Here is a 21,058-nt window from a genome sequence, read left to right as displayed (position 1 = left end):
TAATGTGGGATACTAGGATCATAACAGAGAGAGAAACAGAGGACTCATATTTAAACTTGGCAAACCATGCGCGACATATGTCAAATACCCACTCATGAATATGCTTGGAAAGTTGCACTCCGTTATCGCCTACTCTGCTTTGTAAATGCCATCTCCACCATGAAATGTTTGGTTTGGTGAAGATTTCCCCCTACACCATGACCAATATCTATGATGTTTAATCCTAGCATTATTTTTACTTGACTAGAATCGTAGTATCATCAATTAGTGGGCAACAATAATCTTGCACAATCCAAGTATCATCAAGTAGTGGACAACAATAATCTTGCACAATCCAAATTCATATCTCCAAAGGGCTCAAATCTAAAACCAACCCTATGGCAAACCATATAAAAGTAAGTCATGACCAAGGTTCAAGTGATAACCTAATTACAAAAGTTGTGCAACTCAAGTGAAATCTCTAACACTATGTTTGGGAATAAGAGAAAAGAAAGGAAAATAAGAGAAATGAGGAGAGAGTTGGTATATTCTTCTATTTGGTTAAAGGGGAGAAGAGAAAGCCAATGAAATAATTTTCTCTACGACCCACATTTTGCAATCCGCCCGAATCGGGCAGATTTGGAATGAAGCAATGGAATAAAAATAAGTGGACCCCACGTACTTAACTACTTATGAACCAATTTTCCATTTTTGCGCATAATTTTATTTTGGGATAATTACACATAACCCACCTGTGGTTTGGGCGAAAATCACTTTGCCTACCCGTGGTTTGAAAAGTATCACTTAACCCACCTGAGGTATGTTTCCGTCACTCTCCGTAATCCACCTCGGTCTCTGCCGTTACAAAAACACCTTTTAACCCCAAAACAGAACATAACGCGAATCAAAACCCCCAAAACTCAAACACGTTTCGAGAGAGACACCCAAGGTGCAATCAGGCTTGTTCTTCGCGGTTTGGAGCGTGTGGAGAGGGAGAAAACACTTCTTTTGCATCATCGAACCTGGGCAAGGTATGTGTGATGTTTTTTCATCTGCATTTGGGTCTGTTCCTGATTTAGGGTTTCAGATTTTGTTCAAGTGTGAACTTACTGTGTGAAAGTCTAAATCCAGGAATCGTGGTATGTTGAGATGTCTTCATCAAGTGGTAATTTCTCGGGTTCATGTGGACATATGTGCAATGAGCAGACTTGTGTTTTGAGAACAAGTTTGAGTTTGCACAATTTTGGGAGGAGGTTCTTGGGTTGTAGCCGTTATAAGGTTGGTCCTAAGTGTCCTTTCTTTGTTTGGATTGATAACCCAACCTGTCCTCGTGGGAATGAAGCTGCACCTTTGGCTCTAGAGAAGATGTCTAGGCTTCAGACTGCTCTCCAACTTGCAAATGAGAGGGAAAGGACAGCTCTGGAAACGGCAGAAGAAGCTAGGCAAATGGCAGAAAAGGCTCTTGAAGAGGAAGCCAAAGCCAAGGAGAGGGAGAGAAAGGCTCGAGCTGTCTGTGCAAAAGCTAAGGAAAAAGCCATTCTTGTTGAAGAGAAGCAAAGAATGTGGAAGTCTGCATGCATTTTGTCATGGATCTTTTTTGTTATTGTTATGTTGTTGTGTTTTGGCTCAATTGAGTTCTCTGGAGTGAAGAGACCTAGATTGTTGCCCCTGAAGTAGTTAATTGGTTAGTAGAGATAGTTATGGCAATGGTGTTAATGAATTTGTATTGTAATAGCACTAGCCTACTGATGTAATGTTTTGATGTGTCAATGAATGAAGAATTGGTCAATTCTTGAGTATTGTGTGCATATCCTAACAACCATTCAATGGAAGAAGTAATGGTCAATTATCAACAATAGCAGTGCATACCATAACAACCATTCCACAATAAAAACTTTCATACACTGTATTAGAAAAGTATACTTGGACATAATTTGTAGTAGCAATAAATAAACTTCCATATAATTTGGCTGTGCATACCATAACAACCATTCCACAATAAAAACTTCCCATACACTCTATTAGAAAAATATACTTGGACACAATTTGTAGTAGCAATAAATAAACTTTCATATAATTTGGTTGTGCATACCATTCCACAATAAAAGTAATATACTTGGACACAATTTGTAGTAGCAATAAATAAACTTCCATATAATCTAGTTTGGACAAATATTGTTCCATACAAACTGTAATATCACAACTTCCATATTGTACCTTAATTACAAAAAAGCACATTCCAAGGCCAGCAGTGATTGTTTTTTACACTAATTAGTAATTACAAAAAAGCACATTCCAAGGCCAGCAGTGACTGTTTTTTACACTAATTGATAATTACAAAAGGCCAACAGTGGTCTTCACAAAAAAAAAAAAAACCAAAAAGGCCCACATGTTCCCACTAGGTTTACTTCCAATGCTGGCATGCGTACCCACTAGCTTCATTCATCTAGGTTCCTTTACTCTTTCCTCTTTCCACCCACTGGATTCATTTTTGGTGGCCTTTGTGCAGCAAGCTGTCCTCTAGTCCTCACACCACCAGTGCTTCCACTTGCATGTGAAGGCTACAAAATAAAAAATAGATCCACTTGTTAAAAAATATCCCAAGCTACACAACTATCCAGGACTAAGTTACCTGTGAAGAACTTGGTAAGGTATCCCAGGTCTCCCTAGGTGTGTGAAACTCTGGTTGCGAGGAAGAGAACCATCCTGCTCTCTTGTGAGATGGCCTAGGTTGATTTCCTTGCTGTGAGGATGAAGGCTGAGTGGCAGACATCATGTTGTAGGTCTGTGTAGGCTGCTGGGATGGTGGTTGAGGTGCAGGCTGAGGTGCAGATCTAGGTGCAGGCACCCCTTCCCTTGCCTGCAACAAAACCCAGTTTCAATACAGTGTCTATTCTAAGTTTAAAAACAAGTTTTTTTTTTTTTGTTTTTTGCCATTTAAATCCTAATTACTTACAGCTTTTTCTCTTTGAAGTCTCTGTCTCCTCTGCCATGGTGTCTCCCCAGTGATGCTAGCTTTGCACCCTCTTGAGTTATGCCCTTCCTTTTTGCATTTCCCACATCTTACAGGTCTATTCTGTCTACTTGCTTTGTAAGGGTTCCTAGGCTCATCAGAAGCCCTCTTTCTTTGCTTGGGTGGTCTGCCTGGTTGTTTGTATATGTGAGGTGCCAGGGGAGCAGGCTGTCCAGTCTCAGCCCATTCTGACTGGCCAGGCATGGGAGGAAGTACCTCCTTGTATATCTCCATGTAAGTTTCTTTGAAGTAGCATGGGTGGGTATAGTCTTCTGGTGTCTCAATGTTTGTATAAATGGCTGTTATGGCATGTTTGCAGGGAATGCCATTTAAATCCCAAGACCTACAGCTACATGTCTTCTTCACCAAATCAACTACATGCCTCTCATACTGACTGCCTACCTCATAAAGGAAACTACCAGCTGGGGTAGCACTAAATGCCTTACTTTCAACCTTCAATTTCTCCAACCTATCTTGTATGCTTGGACACAACTTTCCAGCATACTTCTGTATCCCTTCCCTTTTTGTGTAAAGCCTAGTCATAAGTCTAACCCTAATCCACTCCAACATTGCCAAGATAGGCTTGTCCCTAGATTTCAATATCATTGCATTAAAAGACTCACTCAAATTATTTACCAAACAATCTGTTAAGGCCCTATGAGTGAAGTGTGACCTTGTCCACTGTGCAGGTGCAATGTTTGCAAGATACTCATATGCCTTTTCATCCAAATCCCTTATGTACTGCATGCATCTCTCAAACTCCCTTGCTGTTGTGGTAGCAGCACACCTCCACAATGCATCCTTCAGCTCCAATCCCTTGTGATCAACTTTGAAATTGTTGTAGATGTGTTTCACACAGTATCTATGCTCCACGGTAGGGAATAGTGTCTCTATTGCAGGTATAAGCCCCTGTAAATAAGCAAGCAAACAAACAAACAAAACAAGTTAGTTCAGCAAACAAAGTCAACTATTCAAGTGTAACTGAACAAAACAAAACTTGCATACCTTTTGCCTATCAGAAATGAAGACCAACTGAAGCTCCTCTGGCCTCCCTATATCATCAGCAAAAATTTCCAAAAACCATATCCAAGACTCCCTGGTTTCTTGTTCCACAACAGCCATGGCTACTGGAAAAATGTTGTCATTTGCATCCTTGGCAGTGGCAGATAAGATTTGCCCACCAAATCTGTGCTTTATGTGACAACCATCTAAACCTATAAATGGCCTGCATCCACCTAAAAATCCTACCTTCTGAGCATTGAACCTAACATACATCCTCTTAAATTTTGGCTGGGAAGTCTCCTCAGCCATTTCTGTCTGCAATATAACCCTACTCCCCTTGTCTACAGTGGTTATCATTTGTGCATAGTCCCTAAGGACACCATATTGCAGTTGCTCATCTCCATTTATCAAATCCTTTGCCTTTCTCTTTGACCTATACACTTGGTTTACACTTAGGTCAACAGATAAATTTTGCATCACATGGTTGTGTACACCACTCACCTCCCAATTTGGATTTTTGCTAAAATCCTCAACGAACCTCTTAGCAACATAAGCTGATGTTGCTTGGCTGTTTTTGAAAGACTTGGGACAAGTACACTCATCAGTCAAGGTCTTAATTTGAAATGTTAGCTCTCCACTTATTTGAGATGCATAACATCTCCACCCACACCCATTCTTGCAGTGAACTGATATCTTGGTCTTCTCATTCAGCTTGAATTTGATGTCAACAGGTTTTTTGATTGCATACTCCCTCAAAGCAGCTCTGAACACCTTTGCATTAGGGAACTTCATCTCCTTCTTCAGTACAACATTTCTCATGTCACTCTTAGCATTAAACTCCACTTGCTCAGGTTCCTGCTCATCATCAGACCCATCCATGCTTACCAGGTCATCCTCAAGGGCTGGCTCAGCCCACTCAGGGTCTGTGTGGGGTGCATTGCTTGATTCTGGGGCTGTGTGGGGTGCATTGCTTGATTCTGGGGCTGTGTGGGGTGCATTGCTTGATTCTGGGGCTGTGTGGGGTGCATTGCTTGATTCTGGGTTTGTATTGGGAGCAGAACCTTGTGGAGCTGATTTTTGAGCAGCAAATACATCATCACCAAAGCCATCCCCCTCTAGGCCTTCATTTAGCCAATCATCATCATCATCATCATCATCATCATCATCATCTCCTTCAACATTCTGTTCTTCATCTCTTGCATCAATGTCAACATCCTCAACATCTTCTTCATCATCACTCTCATCATCATTCTCATCATCTTCATCATCATCACTATCCAATTCTATTTCAACCCTTGCTGCATCACCACTTACGCCACCATCTACCACTCCCCCTGCATCAGGATACTCAACTGCCAATGGCTCCACATCTATGTCAGTATAGATTATGATTTTTTCAGCATACCATGCCTTATGAAGGTTAGTCATGTTTACGACATCTGTATCTGTTTCTATGTCTCTTAAATCATGCTGTAGATCACCATCAGGAATTAAATACTTATATCTACTGTGTTCCTTAGGAGCACCAACTAGATGGCATAAATCCCTAATTTCAAAGTAACTCAACTTGTCAGGGTCAATCTCTGTCAGTAAACGTACAGACCCACCCACATATTGTATGGTTGGCTCCAAGGTTGTCAAAATCGGGATCCTACGTAGGATCGTTGGAGGTAGGTAAGATCGTGGATCGTAGGATCGAATCGTGGATCGTAAGATCCTACCTATTTTCAGATTTTAAGCAAAAATCCTATTGATAATGACTTTGTATGTTATATAATCACTTAAAATATGAATTCATCCATTAAAAAACAAAAATTGCATCATAAAATGTAATTTACACGCACTACATTGTTCTTATGTTATTCTAACGAAACAAAATATATTTAACTTTTGACATAATATATCTAAAAAGTTCAATACATGTTTAATTAGCAACTAAGTACCAAAATATTATTTACACATATGGAAAATGTTTTCCAAATTCTAAGTTCCAAATCCAAAATAAGTTAGGCTAGTTAGCATATAAAAACTAGCTAACTACAAATTTACAATATGTAATTCAAAAAGAGAATTCTCAATCTAAGGTAAACTAGCTAATTACAAATATAAAATCCAAAAGAGAATTCCCATTCTAAAGTTCTTCTAATCTAGTCACTATCATTGTCATATCTCATTTCATCATCTATATCCTTCCTAGTATCAACATCCATGGTGTAATCATCGAAATCCCTAACTCTCTCAAATCCAGGTGGGGGCCGATCACTATCATCATCATTAGAACCATCATCATTCTCATGAAATTCATCACTAACATCATGAACTAGCACACTTTTTCCTTTGGCAGCAACTCTTGAAACCTCATCATCACCTAACATTGATAACCAAAATATACAAATTTTTTTGATAAGTAAAGTATACAAATGTAAATTAGTGATTAGTGGTCACACATTCAAACTATACATTGATAACTTATATAAATATTAGCTATAAAGGAAGGCTTTAAAGTTATAAATTAATACCTTCATTGTCTTCATCAAAATCTGCACTATCATTTTCTGAATCTACAGAATCTGCTGCTAACCACTCATCATCAGAAGACAAATTCTCCAAACCAATTTCTTCTTTTGTACTCAATGGTTTAGCTCTTTTTTGTTTTATCTTCAAGTTGTACATAACGAAGACCAAGTCATTCATTTTTTTCTGGTGTAAGCGATTTCTCCTTTTTGAATGTACCTATAGTTGTAATAATTTTAATTGAGAATTCTCAAACACAGGGGAGGGGGGAAGAAACAAACTTTTACTAAGAAAGAAAATGGAAAACCATCTTGTCATAATATACCAAAGTCATTTGGTCTTACCATTTCAAACGCACTCCAATTTCTTTCACAACCAGATGAGCTACATGTTAAGCTCAATATTCTTATAGCAAATTTTTTCAATTCAGGACAGTCATCTCCATATGAGTCCCACCATTCAGCTGATACATATATGAATTATAATATCTTAGTCTTAAGAATAAAATTTACAATTAATAAAGATGAATTTGAATGTAAAACAAAAAACAAAAAACAAAATTGTTACCTGGCTGTTTAGTATCTCTGGCTAGTATGGCAGCTTCAATACCAAAGAGTCCCTTTGCTTGTTTGAATTTTTCAAGTTGCATATCTATCTTTTTCCTATCACTAACTTCTGGAACCATTCGTTGAAGACACGTATATAGTCCTAATTTAATATCTGAACCCGGATCAAAAGAAGGATCATAATGAATAGAAGGGTTCAAATAGTATCCCGCAGCATGCAAAGGCCTATGAAGTTGCATTTCCCATCGATCATCAATAATATCCCATATCTCTTTGTAACTACAATTTAAAACAGTGGATATTATATTAAAAAAAAAGAATATATATTTAATAAGCTAATGAATTAAAAACAAATGTAAATTTAAGGAAGATATAAATAAAATGGTTACCTCTTTTGAACATTATTGAAATTTTTCTGTATTTCTTCTTTTGCTTTTTCCATTTCTTGAAAAATGAATCCCATTGGAGGTGTATCAGAATCAACCAGGCGAAGCACCTTTAAAAGGGGTATTGCGGCCTTCAAGCATTTGACAACAAGTCGCCAAAAGCCATTGTTATCCATAACTATGGCATGAATTCTTTTCCCTTCTTTTGTTTTTGCAAATTTACTACACCTCCATTGTTCAGAAGAAAACATTGCCATCAATTCTCCTTTGAACTCATTAAGGCATGACAATGTCAAATATGATGTTGCAAATCTAGTGGCAGCAGGTCTAATCAATTCCCTCCCTTTAGTGAAATCCCTCAACCAATTTAAAACCATAGCTCTAGAATATATGAACGTTGTAATCTTCTTCCCCTTTGCAATTGTGTACTTATGGTCCTTAATCTTTTTTTCAAAATTCTCAAGTATCAAATCCAAGCAATGGGCAGCACATGGAGTCCAAAACAGGCACTTTCTCTTCTGCATCAACATCTCTCCAGCTAGTTTGTAGTTAGCAGCATTGTCAGTCACCAATTGCACAACATTCTCCTCTCCAACCCTATCGACAACTTCATCTAACATTTGACAAACTTTTTCAGCTGTTTTAGATATGTTAGATGTGTCTATAGAGTATAGGAAAATGGTTCCTTTGGGACTATTCACCAAAAAATTACAAATGGATCTCCTTTTCTTATCAGACCAGCCATCAGACATAATTGAACAACCTGTTTTTTTCCATTCAACCTTATATTCTTCAAGCATTTGTTGTGTAAAATCTACCTCTTTCTTCAAGCATGTCTCCCTAATCTCATGATAGGAAGGAGGCTTGAGGCCAATCCCAAATCTTGAAATCATATCAATCATTTGCAGAAACTTCGGATTTTTGACACAATTAAAAGGGATGGCACTAGTGTAGAAGAATCTAGCAATTTGTTGGATCACTAGATCACGTTCTCCTTTTTTAAACACACGATTCATTGTTACTTGCTTATTTTTTGTAACAAACTTATCCATGGAGCCTATGTGTTTGCCCCTCCCTTTTGATGAATGTAGTTGTTGTACTTCAACTAATTCATCATCATTGCCATCATCCTCTTCTTCTATAGTATACCACCTTTTCTTTTTTATAGATGCTTCAAATTGGGCATACAAAAGAGTCGCAAATTTTTCCCTCACATTTTCTGGCACACTAGGACAAGCTGAAACATTTTTCCTAGTCCCAGCTAAATGATGCTTCAGCCTATATATACCCCCACTATGAATTTCTTTGCAATAATTACATTGAACTTGCCTTGAACCTACTTCAACACCATGTTCCCATCCCAAGTCAGACCTATTTCCTAGTGCATTTTTTCGCTTAATTTTCTTTCTAGCCAAATTAGACATTGTATATTTGTACTAGAGCTGCAAAAAAAGACACCAAGATACAGAGCATGCTCAAAAAAATCACACAGAAAATTCATCAAACAGGTTATGTGCAATTCTAAACTACTAATTGTGTTTACTAATATTTCTCAAAGAATCAAATACTAAAGACTCTGTTTCTTAATTTTTCAAATTTTACTTAATTTAGTTAACAAAATAGAAAAATAAAAACATAAACACAACACAACACAACACAACAATCTGGAATCAAGCTATCAAAGTGCAAATAAATGATAAACTACTAACTTAATAAGTACTAACTACCAAAAAAGATTACCAGAAAGCTTAAAGGCAGCAATGGCGCGCGGGACAGAGCTGCTGCGTTCTGGAGCGTTTGACAGAGAACTGAGCAGGTGCGACCGTGCGGGACTGAGGTGCTGGTTTTTGAATGCTTCTAAATACTTAAGAAAGATTGAGAGCACCAATAGTTCACCATTGAGAGGGTTGAGTGCTGGGTTTTTAACAGGGGAGTCGGACAACAGGGGAGTCGGACTGTGGAGGGCCTGGAGGCGCGCGGGAGGGAGCAGGACCAGCAGGTGCGTCGTGCGTGTTGAGTCTGTTGACTGCTGAAGCTTTTAAGTGTTTCTAAATATTTAGGTTTTGTTTGAAAACTTAACTTAAGTAGTATAGGTTTTTTTGGGATTTTATTTTGAGAGAGGGGTAATTTAGGACTTTAATTCATTGGGCTTGTGGGTATTGGACCTTTAGGTGGGCCGGGCATTATTTCATTGGACTTACCCAAATGACCCAAATGAATCCCATTTTTTTAAAAAAAAAAAAAAAAAAAAGCCAAAAAAGCCTAACGGTAGGATCGGTAGGATCCCATACGATCCTACGATCCTATACGATCCTACACGATCCTACAAACGATCCTAACATTTTTGCGATCCTGCTACGATTTTAATCTTTTTGGTGAGGTGGGATCGTAAAATCGTGCGATTTTACGATCCGGATCGCGATTTTGACAACCTTGGTTGGCTCCTCCACAAAACATCCCCCAACATGAATTTCAAGGTCAAATGTGACATCATCCATCTGCAATTAAAATAAGTCTCACTGTTTACACACACTGACATGCAGAAAGTGAGAAGAAGCCAAAAGAGACAACAAGGCAACAAATTGACAACAACACACGGACAAAGGACCACATAAAGCACATGCAAAACCAGACTCCCAACAAATTCATAGGGACCACACTACCCACACTTCACAAACAAGTGCAATCATTGACAAAATGCATTATAGAAACAACAATAGCAAAATGCATATCCTAAGCGATTCTACACATAAATAGCAAAATGCTAATTTAACATACAAAAAAATTTTTACTGTGCAGATGAACAGCAAAACCTAACTACGTGGGTGGGTCACCATAAAAAAATGACATCAAGAACCCAAATGCAGATGAAAAAACATCACACATACCTTGCCCAGGTTCGATGATGCAAAAGAAGTGCTTTCTCCCTCTCCACACGCTCCAAACCGCGAAGAACAAGCCTGATTGCACCTTGGGTGTCTCTCTCGAAAAGTGTTTGAGTTTTGGGGGTTTTGATTCGCGTTATGTTCTGTTTTGGGGTTACAAGGTGTTTTTGTAACGGCAGAGACCGAGGTGGGTTACGGAGAGTGACGGAAACATACCTCAGGTGGGTTAAGTGATACTTTTCAAACCACGGGTAGGCAAAGTGATTTTCGCCCAAACCACAGGTGGGTTATGTGTAATTATCCCTTTTATTTTTCATATTTTGCATTCATGCCGGCATAAAAGTAAAATGACATATATTTTTCTTTTGGTTTCCTTTCTCTTTGCAAACCAAACAAAGGAAAGAGAGTGCATTCTTTTCTTTTCTTTTCTCTATTTCCAAACATATATGAGAGAATGGTTTCCTTTTCTCTTCTCTCTCATCTGCTTTCCTTTTGCGGAAAATTATTAGGTACTTCCGGAGTACTATAAATGCGTACTCTCCCCTTTCACATAAATGGTGGATCTCACCATGAATTTAATTAGTAGGACCTACCATTCATGTGAAAGGAGAAAGTACACATTTATAGTACTCTGGGAGTACACAATAATTTCCCTCCTTTTGGTCATTTCTCTTCTCTTCTCTTCCCTCATTTGCAACCAAATATAATCTAACATTCCAATCCTTTTTTTTGCAGTGATTTAGAGTTTTTTAAAAAAGTATTAAAATTAAATCTTTTATGCATTTTTAGAAAAGTATTAAAATGAAATCTTAACTAGGTCACGGAAATTTCAAAGCAATATGTTTCCTGTCTGCTTGCCACCAACAACTGCAACCATGATTTTTCTTTTTCTTTTTTTGAAAAGAACTACAGCCATGAATTTTTTTACTAGAGCCCTTCACACTTCAATATTTCCCACGTGTAAAACTTTTTGGTGTGTTTTACTTTAGCTTTCAATTATTTATTATTTATTTCGATGGCCCTTTTGGCTTTTGCTTTTGTACCGCGTCCTCTTATTGTTCACGTTGTCGTATTAACGCTTATAAAATCCCATGTCCACCTATTTTACTCTTCAACCCACAGCTCTCAATTTCTCACTCTCTCTCAAGTCTCAACTATCAAGAACTCCTCTCTTAATCTTATACTCCATCTTCGATCTCACTTCTCCAGCAAAGGAAGAATACTCTCTTCTCATAATCTTGTTCATCTTCATAACCAGGGTCTCTCTGTCTCCTTGGTATAGTTGAAAATTTTTTTGTATTAGCAGGACAAAGCGATTCTATTAATTACTACAATGGCAAAGGGTATCACATATTTGAGTTCTTGGATTGAGGTTGCACCAGCCCGGATTATTTTTCCAAATAAGCTTCCTGTTTCTCCTGTATTGGAGACAATTATTGAAGAGGAAGCTGAAGAATGCAACGAAGACTCCTAATTTTTTTTTAATGAAATTCTGTGGATTTGTTAATACCCTTCAGTTATAAGTTCTAAGGGCAGTGAATGGACTGGTAAGTTTTGTTGTTCATCTTAACAATCAGAATTGTCTTTGTACCTATGTCTTCCTCTTCAATTCCAATTTTTGTCTTATAAGTAATCTTTTTAGCATAAACAAATAGAGGGTTACAATCACGGAAATATGGGCCTTTTGCTAATTAAATTTCTCTTCAATCATGGACAAGAAACGATCAAAGAAACCTTAATTGTTACTACATCAATTGAACCCCAATAATGTTGCAGGTGATTAAAAATCCCCTCAAGGCCATAAAAAAACCAAGCATATATGAACTATTAGTCTACACCAATACCAATACCATATGGATCTTGCTGGGTTTCCCCAAGATTGACAATTGGGATAGATTTTATTGATGTTTGTTTATAGAATCTATTTAGCTGAATGCGAGCACAATCAACGAACCCAATATGGATCTTGTTGGTGAAAAAAGAAAATTTTAGTTAATTTCACTTGAGAGCTTTGGGGGCTAGTGGGGTAGGTGGAATTGAGGTGGAAGAGGAGCTCTGAAGCAATTTGTTTCTATGAAACCAGATATGATCACATATAACAACTGCAATTAGAGTACAGGAAAGGGCCTCTTGCAATGGGATTGAGAATAAATTTTACCCAATTAGCTGGGCAGATTAGAGGGTCTTATCTAATATCTATATGGATTGGCCATGGGGAAAGATCGCCACACTAATTGAGCTATGGGGCACATTGAGTGAAATGTGTGGAGTAGTTTCCCATAATATTTTCCATGTCAAGAGTTTGTGGCAGGGGCTGATTTTGGCTTTTCATTTTGAATTACCAGTCAGATTTTGATAAGGGACCATAGGATTCAAATATTTGTTTTTGGTCTGTAAGGTATGCCGATTTTACAAAATTAGCTTGCTGCTATTATGAGCCCAAATGGATTTTTAAAATTTCTCCAATAGTTTGAGTCTTTGTGATTCAAAACGTGTAAAGAGCTTACCCATGTCCCATTAAAAAGTGTTTGGATTAATAGGATTAGATACTCCGTAGATGTTTGGTAGTTCTTGGATTGGAGTGAGAGGGATAGAGTTTTCCATATTGGGGGGCTAGGGGGAATCCAAATCTAGTTACTTTCAATCTAAAAATTTATATGACATTGCATCTTATATTTGTTCAACTCAAACCTTAACTATAAGAATTGATCACATGCATGATCATGTCTGAAATTTGTAAGAATGATATCTTAACATAAAAAGGTTACAGGAATCTAAAGCAATATGTTTCTCACTTTCTTGGCTTCTTGCCACCAATAATTACAGCCATGAATTTTTTACTTTGAGTCCTCCACACTTCCCATATTTCCCACGTGTAAAAACTTTTGGATGAGTTTTTTTGCTTTTAATTATGTATTTTTTCGATGGCTCTTTTGGTACCGCGTGGTCTTATTGTTCACGATGTCGTTTTAACGCTTATAAAATCACACGTCCCCATACTTTTAACTCTCAACCCACAACTCAATTTCTTATCAGTCTCTTTTTCTCAAAAAAAAAAAAAAATTTCTTATCAGTCTCTCTCTCTCTCACCACTGTGAACAAGAACACCTCCAAGAACTCGGTTCTTGAAACTGTCTTATACTCACATCTTCAATCTCACTTCTCCAGCAAAGGAAGAACTACTCACTTATCATTATTAGCAGGACAAAGCTATTCTCCCTCCAATGGCAAAGGGTGACAGATTTTTGAGTTCTTGGATTGAGGTTGCACCAGCACTTCTTATTTCTCCCAATAAGGTTCCTATTTCTCCTGTATTGGAGACAATTACAGAAGAGGAAGCTGAAGAATGCAAGGAAGACTCCTAAAATATTGGAGGCTATTTTTTTTTTAAAATTTATTTTTTGGGTCCTTCCTTAAATTTTGTAGATTTATTCGCAGACCCTTCAATTATAAATTGGGTAGCGAATGGACCTGTAAGTTTTGTAGTTTATCCTAACAATCAGATTTGTCTTTGTAGTTTGTACTTTGTACTAATGTTTTCCTCTGCAATAATAAGTGGAGCAATGTAATAATCTCTTTGACAAAAAAAAAAAAATCTTGGGAAATATGAGCCGTTTGCTAATCAAATTTCTCTTCTATCATGGACAAGAAATCTAAATTGTGAGACTTAATTGTTACTAGATAAATTGAACTCCGCAGGTGATTAAAAATCCACTCGAGCCCATCAAAAAACCAAGAATTTGTGAACTATTATTAGTCTACCATCAATACCAATATCATATGGATCTTGCTGGGTTTTCCCAAGATTGACAACTGGGACAGATTTTATTGATGTGTACATTTATGGGATCTACTTAGCTGAACGCAAGCACAATCAATGAACCCAATAGGACATGCCAAATACTGCCAAGCTAGTTGGCAGATTAGAATGGAGATCCTACATGAGGATTATGTGAGTTCCATAAGTCACGGTCGATCTGAATCCTTTACATTTCAAAAGGGGGTTCCTTAAATTTCAAGGACATTATTTCTCATTTACCAACACACCTATAAAAGATACCTAAAAAAAAAACAACCAAACCAAACCAAAACAAAACAAAGGAGAAGTGTATTGAAGACAATATTGGAGCATTCATGATCTGCTTCTATGTGGCACAGCAGAAACAGCTATAAAAAGCCATTACTTCTTGTGCTTATCTTCTTAAATTTTAGATTCCATTCATCACACATGGGACACATCACATGTCACACTAGAAATTGAACAAGTGGGCCCAATTCTCGCTTCTCTATAATCACTGAATCCAGCCCCATTTCTTTAACGCGTGGCTCTGAAATCTCAGCACAAAAATTCAAGTACGTTTCCTTACCGAAACTTCAAGACAAAGTTAACCCTTTTTTTTTTTTTTTTTTTTTTGCTTTTTGGAGGCTTCCCCATAGTTCTCTAAACATGTTTTTAATGAAGTTTCCTGTAGTTTCTACTTTCTACTTTCTGCTACTATTACCATAGAAAAATAACAGTAATAGAATAGTAATCAATCAATAAATGGTAAAGTAGACCGTGTACAATAATTCTTTCTCTGTGCGTGAAACGTGGCAACATAACAACCATAGGAATTTCTTCTTTTGTCTTGGTCTAGCCAAGGGTCTTTTTCTATGTATCAGGATAATAATAATAATAATAATGATGATTAGAGATAAGCATAATTAACTAATAATTCTTAGTTTTTTTTTTTAAGGTAGTTTCAATCTATAGCGTTTGTTTTTTATGATAGTTCTTTATTATCAGACCAAAACATTAATCAATTTTTAGTGTAGGCGAAGATTGAACCATAAATCTTTTATTCAACAATAAAAATTTTTATCAATTAAACTAATTAGAACCCACTATAATTTTTAGTTTTAAAACCACAAATTATTTCACAATTTTAAATAATTGCTTATCACTTACATATTAATCCATAATTTTTTCTCCATTACTCTTACTCTGTCATATCACAATTAAAACAAAAAATAATGAAATAAGTGTTATACCAAAAGAGTCGAGAAATAAATTGTGGTCCTAAATATTTTCTAATAATATTTAGAATTTGGTTACACAAAAATAAGTACAATGATTGGTGGCGGCTGGGCCAAGAAAACGTGGCCAGAAATGAGTGGTTGAGAATGTAGGGGAGGTGTGGTGGGGCTGAGTTGGACTGTTTTGGTGAGGACGGTGGTGATGGTGTGTGTGTCTATGAAAATTGAATTATTATTGAATGAATTATCAATTGGTCGGTTTAAGTCACGCCTGTAAAACATTGTCACGATATTCACAGTACTCATGTGATTTTTTGACCTGGCCGTCGCCTACAATGTTTTAATGGTGGGGCCACCACCCAAGTTGAGGGACACGTGTTAGCCTATGAGAGACTTTAAAATTGAACTTTCATGACTTTCGTAGTTTGGCTCCGCCACATTTCTACGACATGGGCCCTATTTTGGATCATGATCGGCCAAACTAAATATTTCTTTGAACTTCGCATTCGCAATGAATGTAAAGGTTCTGATCATTTTGAAAACAATCATCTCAAAATTATAAATGCATATATTAAGCATAGCCTCTACTTTTTACACCGCTATTTTATTTAAAACTATATTTTGGTTTTCACAATAATTAAAAGTCATGACTTGAAAGACCAATTTTTTTTCTACCCCGCTATGGACTCATGGGACTTTTAAACCATTTCATGGATAAAGAATGGATTAGCTTAGTTAAATTGGGATATTAAATTAAAAATTACACCTCTAACGTTTGAAAATGTTTAAATTTTATATTTTGAAGTTTTATAATATGAATTTTACCTTTTGAATTTTGGGATGTTTAGATTTTATACTCTAACATTTTAAATTTTAGATTTTATTACTTAAATTTTAAGAGTGTTTAGATTTTACTTTTTAAAATTTAAGGTTGTTTGGATTTTACACGATAAAATCCAAGTTCTGAAATATTAAGGTATAAAATCCAAATATCCCTAAACCTTAGAAGTATAATTTACAATTTACCAAAATAAAATAATTTATTTTTGTCTAGAACTTTGTAATCTATTATGGGTTTGGTAATCAATTATAAATTAGTTTTTTGTTTAAAATATTCATTGTTTTCGAGTAACGTAGCTTTATTTCAAATAATATGAGTTTCAACTTTTTTTTTTTTTAAGCAAGTTTTTAATTTTTTGTCTCATATTATGCAAATATACTAAAAAAAATTCCAAACAAACATAGTGATAAGTATAACATACTTTTATTTATTATAAAAAAATATGAATTGAATCATCTCTCATCCTTATTATATCTATCCAATTATTTAAAAAATAAAAAAGATATTCTTATATATTAATAAGATATTAGTTAATGTCATCTCACAACTAATAAGTCACAACTAAAACAGCATTATATGTTCGTTGAGTGTTTTTAACGGTTGATCCAATTAGTGGCGGTGTAATGATAAAATTTTTATTAGCACGATAAGACCTTGACTCAAAAACAATATTCATTCTTTTTTGTTTTTGTTTTATATTATGTCTTACCTAAAATAATTGGAAAGAAAAACCACAAAAACAAAAAATAATAATATTGCCATTAGAAGTTCTTGTCCTCGGTTAAAGACATGACATAAGATAATTGAAGAAAGTTCCAGTAATCAACTTAAAAAAAGAAAAGAAATTCCTACCTAAAAACCCATGTGACGTGATAATCTTTGTCGATACTATCAAAATAGTGTCGAAATTTGTAGTGACTCTTAGAACTTTACTCGAATCAGGTTCAGCAGAAGACGAATCAGAGTGAGCCAGAGAAGCACACGGAAAAATGTAGTTCTAGAACCATATAAATTGACACAATTTTTATCGCAATTATCTTACATATCATACTGTAATAGATTGTCTGTCACTTTCATATGGATCCATAATTTTTTTGCCACCATTCACGATTTGTTACATAGATAATTGTAATATAAATTGTGTTTTTTTTTTATGTGGCCTCAACAATTTTAGACAGACAATTTTACCAAAAGGTTAGGTAGGAATACATCTGAAAGTGAAAGAAACTAAAATTAGCATGATGGGGCGGCAAAGCTAATTAAGTTTATTAATTAACTAGCTCGCTCAATCCAAAACCAGGATATATACCCCCCCTGAACTCCTCTACTTTCCCATTAACATTCAACAACAACACTAGCTTAGAACTCTCTCTCACTTGCTCATCATCTCCTAGCTCTCTCTCTTCTTCTGTCACTACTACTCACCCTAGCTTTTAGCTATGGCTGGCAAGGATATTGAAGGGTTCCCATCTAAGGACTACCATGACCCACCACCAGCACCATTGGTTGATGCTGAGGAGCTTACACAGTGGTCCTTCTACAGGGCTATCATTGCTGAGTTCATTGCCACTCTCTTGTTCTTGTACATTACTGTGTTGACTGTAATTGGATACAAGAGCCAGACTGCTGATCCGACTGCTGATCAGTGTGGTGGTGTTGGAATTCTTGGAATAGCTTGGGCCTTTGGTGGCATGATCTTTGTGCTTGTTTACTGCACAGCTGGTATCTCAGGTGGGTTCTCTATCAAATATTCTTAATTTTGACTATGAGACTTGTAATTCAGTGGGATTATATAGTTATGATAGAGAATTTGGGTTTGAATCTCAGTTCTCAGAAGAAAAAAAAATCATAACTTTAAATTCATTTAATTTTTCTAGATTTTGTGATCTCCTAAAAATTGAATAAGATTTATTGAAAGTATGAGAAACATATTTATAAATATATATATGTTATGTGATGACATGCAGATTCCGATTTCTATAATTAAACAAAAAAGAAACAAATATGTGAGTCATAGCTTTGAGCTTATAGTTAATTGTACTAAATTATGCAGTAATGCAACATTATTTTCACATAAAAACATTATAATTATTTTAATTTTACACCCATCAAAACCTATTACCTTTACAATTACCCAAAAAAATTATGAAATTTATTGCGTTAAAAAAAGTTGTGATTTAGTGTGATAATAGACTTATTGTTTTTACAAATATAACATGTTAATGTGACACTTTTAAATTTCTATAATTTTCATATATATATATATATATATATAAATCAAAGCAAAGATGGGAGCTATATAGCATATAGAGAGGGCTTACAGTTTTTACTAAATTTGGCAGGTGGGCACATTAACCCTGCGGTGACATTCGGGCTATTCCTGGCTAGGAAGGTCTCACTGGTTAGAGCCATATTGTACATGATAGCTCAGTGCTTGGGAGCCATATGCGGATGTGGGCTTGTGAAGGCATTCCAGAGGGCTTACTACAGCAAGTACGGTGGTGGGGCCAATGAGCTCGCTCTTGGATACAGCAAGGGCACCGGATTGGCTGCTGAGATCATCGGTACCTTTGTTCTTGTTTACACTGTGTTCTCTGCCACTGATCCAAAGAGAAATGCAAGGGATTCCCATGTTCCCGTAAGTAACCATATCCAACTTTACAATTTTGTCAAGGAACAATGTTAAGGCATTCTAGGAATTAGGTGTGTTATGATTCTCAGTTGAATTCAACAGTATAATTGAATTGATCAATAAGCCACATGTTTCAATTTAGTTGTCTTTAAAGAATGATGTGTTGTATTGTGTTTAATATAGTCACAATGATTGAATTTAATTGGAAACCTAATGTCAAACATCTAAGAAATTAAGACAATCGTCTGAAAGGTACGTGATTGAACTTAATTGAAAAACCTAATGCATGACGTCTAAGAAATTGACGGAAGTGGAAATGTGTTCCTAATGGTAAAAAACTGAAAATTAGGAATTCTCGAACTTTCTAAAAATGAAATGCTTGTCTTCAAATTGAAATAAATTTGAACAAAATTATTATTTTTACATCTATTTGACTATAATTAATATTGTTTTTGTATCAATCAAAGGTCTTGGCACCACTTCCAATTGGATTTGCTGTCTTCATGGTTCACCTTGCCACCATTCCAATCACTGGCACTGGTATCAACCCCGCCAGAAGTTTCGGGGCTGCAGTGATCTACAACGAGAAGAAGGCATGGGATGACCAAGTATGCACCTATCCCTTTATATTTGTTGTTGCAAAAGTAAATTTTCATTTATGTTACATAGTGGTGCTAAGTGCTAACTTAAAATTGGTTTTCATGTAATTTACAGTGGCTTTTCTGGGTCGGACCATTCATCGGTGCTGCCATTGCTGCATTCTATCACCAGTACATTTTGAGAGCAGGAGCTATTAAAGCTCTAGGGTCCTTCAGGAGCTCTTCAGCCATGTAAACTACCAAATGGTGTTTCTGGTAATGAGGTTGGTTCAAAGAGGAATGGCATTTTCTATGGTCAGGGAGGGAGGCTTTTGGAACCGTGGAATTTGTACATTGCAATGTCTAAGGCAAAGAATGCCCTGTTTTCTTTCTTTCGTGTCCTGAGCACTCGTTTTATATGTGCCCAAAATGCTGTTGTCTGTCCTATTTTCCGTTTGACAATGGTGTACTTGTAATGTTATGTTGAATTTTATGAGCAACTGCTTTATGTTACTTTCTGTTTATCACTCTTTTTATAACTTCATTTGGAAAATCAACATTTATAAAGAGCAGTCCATCAATTAGTTGCTGTTAATGCAAAAACAGAGTATGCTGCTTTATAATTAAAATGGTATATGGTATTGATTATAGTAGTAATTATTCTACTTAATTCTAGAACTAGGACATGGTCATTCCACTGTACTTTTCACATGTACTATAATACTCCTATAAGGTTCTCTAGATGTAATGAGTCGGCAATTTTATATGAAAGAAGTGGGTCATAAAAACTGGACTTTTAGGAGGAGGGTCATTGTTTAAATAGTTTTAAGCATCTCAGTTAAGCTTAGTAACGTAAGCTTGTAACTAAGTAGGGCATTAAAGTAGTTGAATTCAAGGTAGAATAACTAACTACGGCATTAAAGTAGTTGAATCTAAACTAAGTAGGGCATTAAATAACTAAGTAGGGCATTAAAGTAGTTGAATTCAAGGTAGAATAACTAACTATGGCATTAAGTAGTTGAATCTAAGGTAGAATTAGCTAGGTAGGAGAGATGACTTTAGTGGGTTGCCCCTCATGAGGTCATGGCACGAGATCCTCTATGGGATTCCATAACAATGGGATTCCGTCTCACCTTACCCCTCTTCCTTGAGTTTGAGTTAAAGGGCACCTCATTCACCATGGGTGGGTAGCTCTCCATATCAAAAGAAGCATCCCAACTCATTTTTCCTTCTAAACATGGGTTGTATAGGAAAATATATCTCTCAATGTCAAAATAAGCATCCCAATTCATTTTTCCTCCTAGACATGGATTGTATAGGAAAATACATCTCTCCATGTCAAAAGAAGCATCCCAACTCTTTTTTTTTCTCCTAGACATGGGTTGCATAGGAAAATACATCGAGTCCGTTAGTCAATATTTTTCTTTTCTTTTTTTTTTTTTTTGGAAAAGCGTTAGTCAATAGTTTAAGAGCCTTATTTCTTTTCTTTTTTCTTTTCTAAAGAAAATTTAAAAAGCCTTCTGTACTTTTTATTATTTTTCAACAAAAACTATTAGGATAAAAAATTTGCTTTTTGACAACATGGGCTTAAATCCTATTAATTACAACAAAATGATTTTTCTTAACAAAAAATAAGCTAGAAGCCT

The 21,058-nt window shown here is 36.0% G+C and overlaps 3 protein-coding genes across 3 annotated transcripts; 1 reads left to right on the top strand and 2 right to left on the bottom strand.

Annotated features, from left to right (window-relative positions):
- Positions 1 to 2,813: 2,813 nt before the first annotated feature.
- Positions 2,814 to 5,302, bottom strand: LOC126690811 (uncharacterized). Its single transcript, XM_050385937.1, has 3 exons — positions 3,998 to 5,302; positions 2,932 to 3,901; positions 2,814 to 2,839 (listed from the first exon to the last, which is right to left on the bottom strand). Exons 1-3 carry the CDS (start codon positions 4,871 to 4,873, stop codon positions 2,814 to 2,816), a joined length of 1,872 nt encoding a protein of 623 aa, XP_050241894.1. The 5' UTR covers positions 4,874 to 5,302.
- Positions 5,303 to 5,991: 689 nt separating this feature from the next.
- On the bottom strand, positions 5,992 to 7,821 carry LOC126691829 (uncharacterized). The gene is made up of 5 exons (XM_050387014.1): positions 7,464 to 7,821; positions 7,076 to 7,353; positions 6,853 to 6,971; positions 6,514 to 6,727; positions 5,992 to 6,362 (listed from the first exon to the last, which is right to left on the bottom strand). The coding sequence occupies exons 1-5, from the start codon at positions 7,715 to 7,717 to the stop codon at positions 6,142 to 6,144; spliced, it is 1,086 nt and encodes a 361-aa protein (XP_050242971.1). The 5' UTR covers positions 7,718 to 7,821; the 3' UTR covers positions 5,992 to 6,141.
- Positions 7,822 to 17,517: 9,696 nt separating this feature from the next.
- On the top strand, positions 17,518 to 19,925 carry LOC126691828 (probable aquaporin PIP2-1). The gene is made up of 4 exons (XM_050387013.1): positions 17,518 to 17,933; positions 18,545 to 18,840; positions 19,302 to 19,442; positions 19,549 to 19,925. The coding sequence occupies exons 1-4, from the start codon at positions 17,642 to 17,644 to the stop codon at positions 19,666 to 19,668; spliced, it is 849 nt and encodes a 282-aa protein (XP_050242970.1). The 5' UTR covers positions 17,518 to 17,641; the 3' UTR covers positions 19,669 to 19,925.
- Positions 19,926 to 21,058: the final 1,133 nt, after the last annotated feature.

This window comes from Quercus robur, chromosome 7 (assembly GCF_932294415.1).
Source record: "Quercus robur chromosome 7, dhQueRobu3.1, whole genome shotgun sequence".
NCBI lineage: Eukaryota > Viridiplantae > Streptophyta > Magnoliopsida > Fagales > Fagaceae > Quercus > Quercus robur.
Note: the sequence above shows the minus strand (reverse complement) of the source record. Positions and strands in the feature narration are given on the sequence as shown.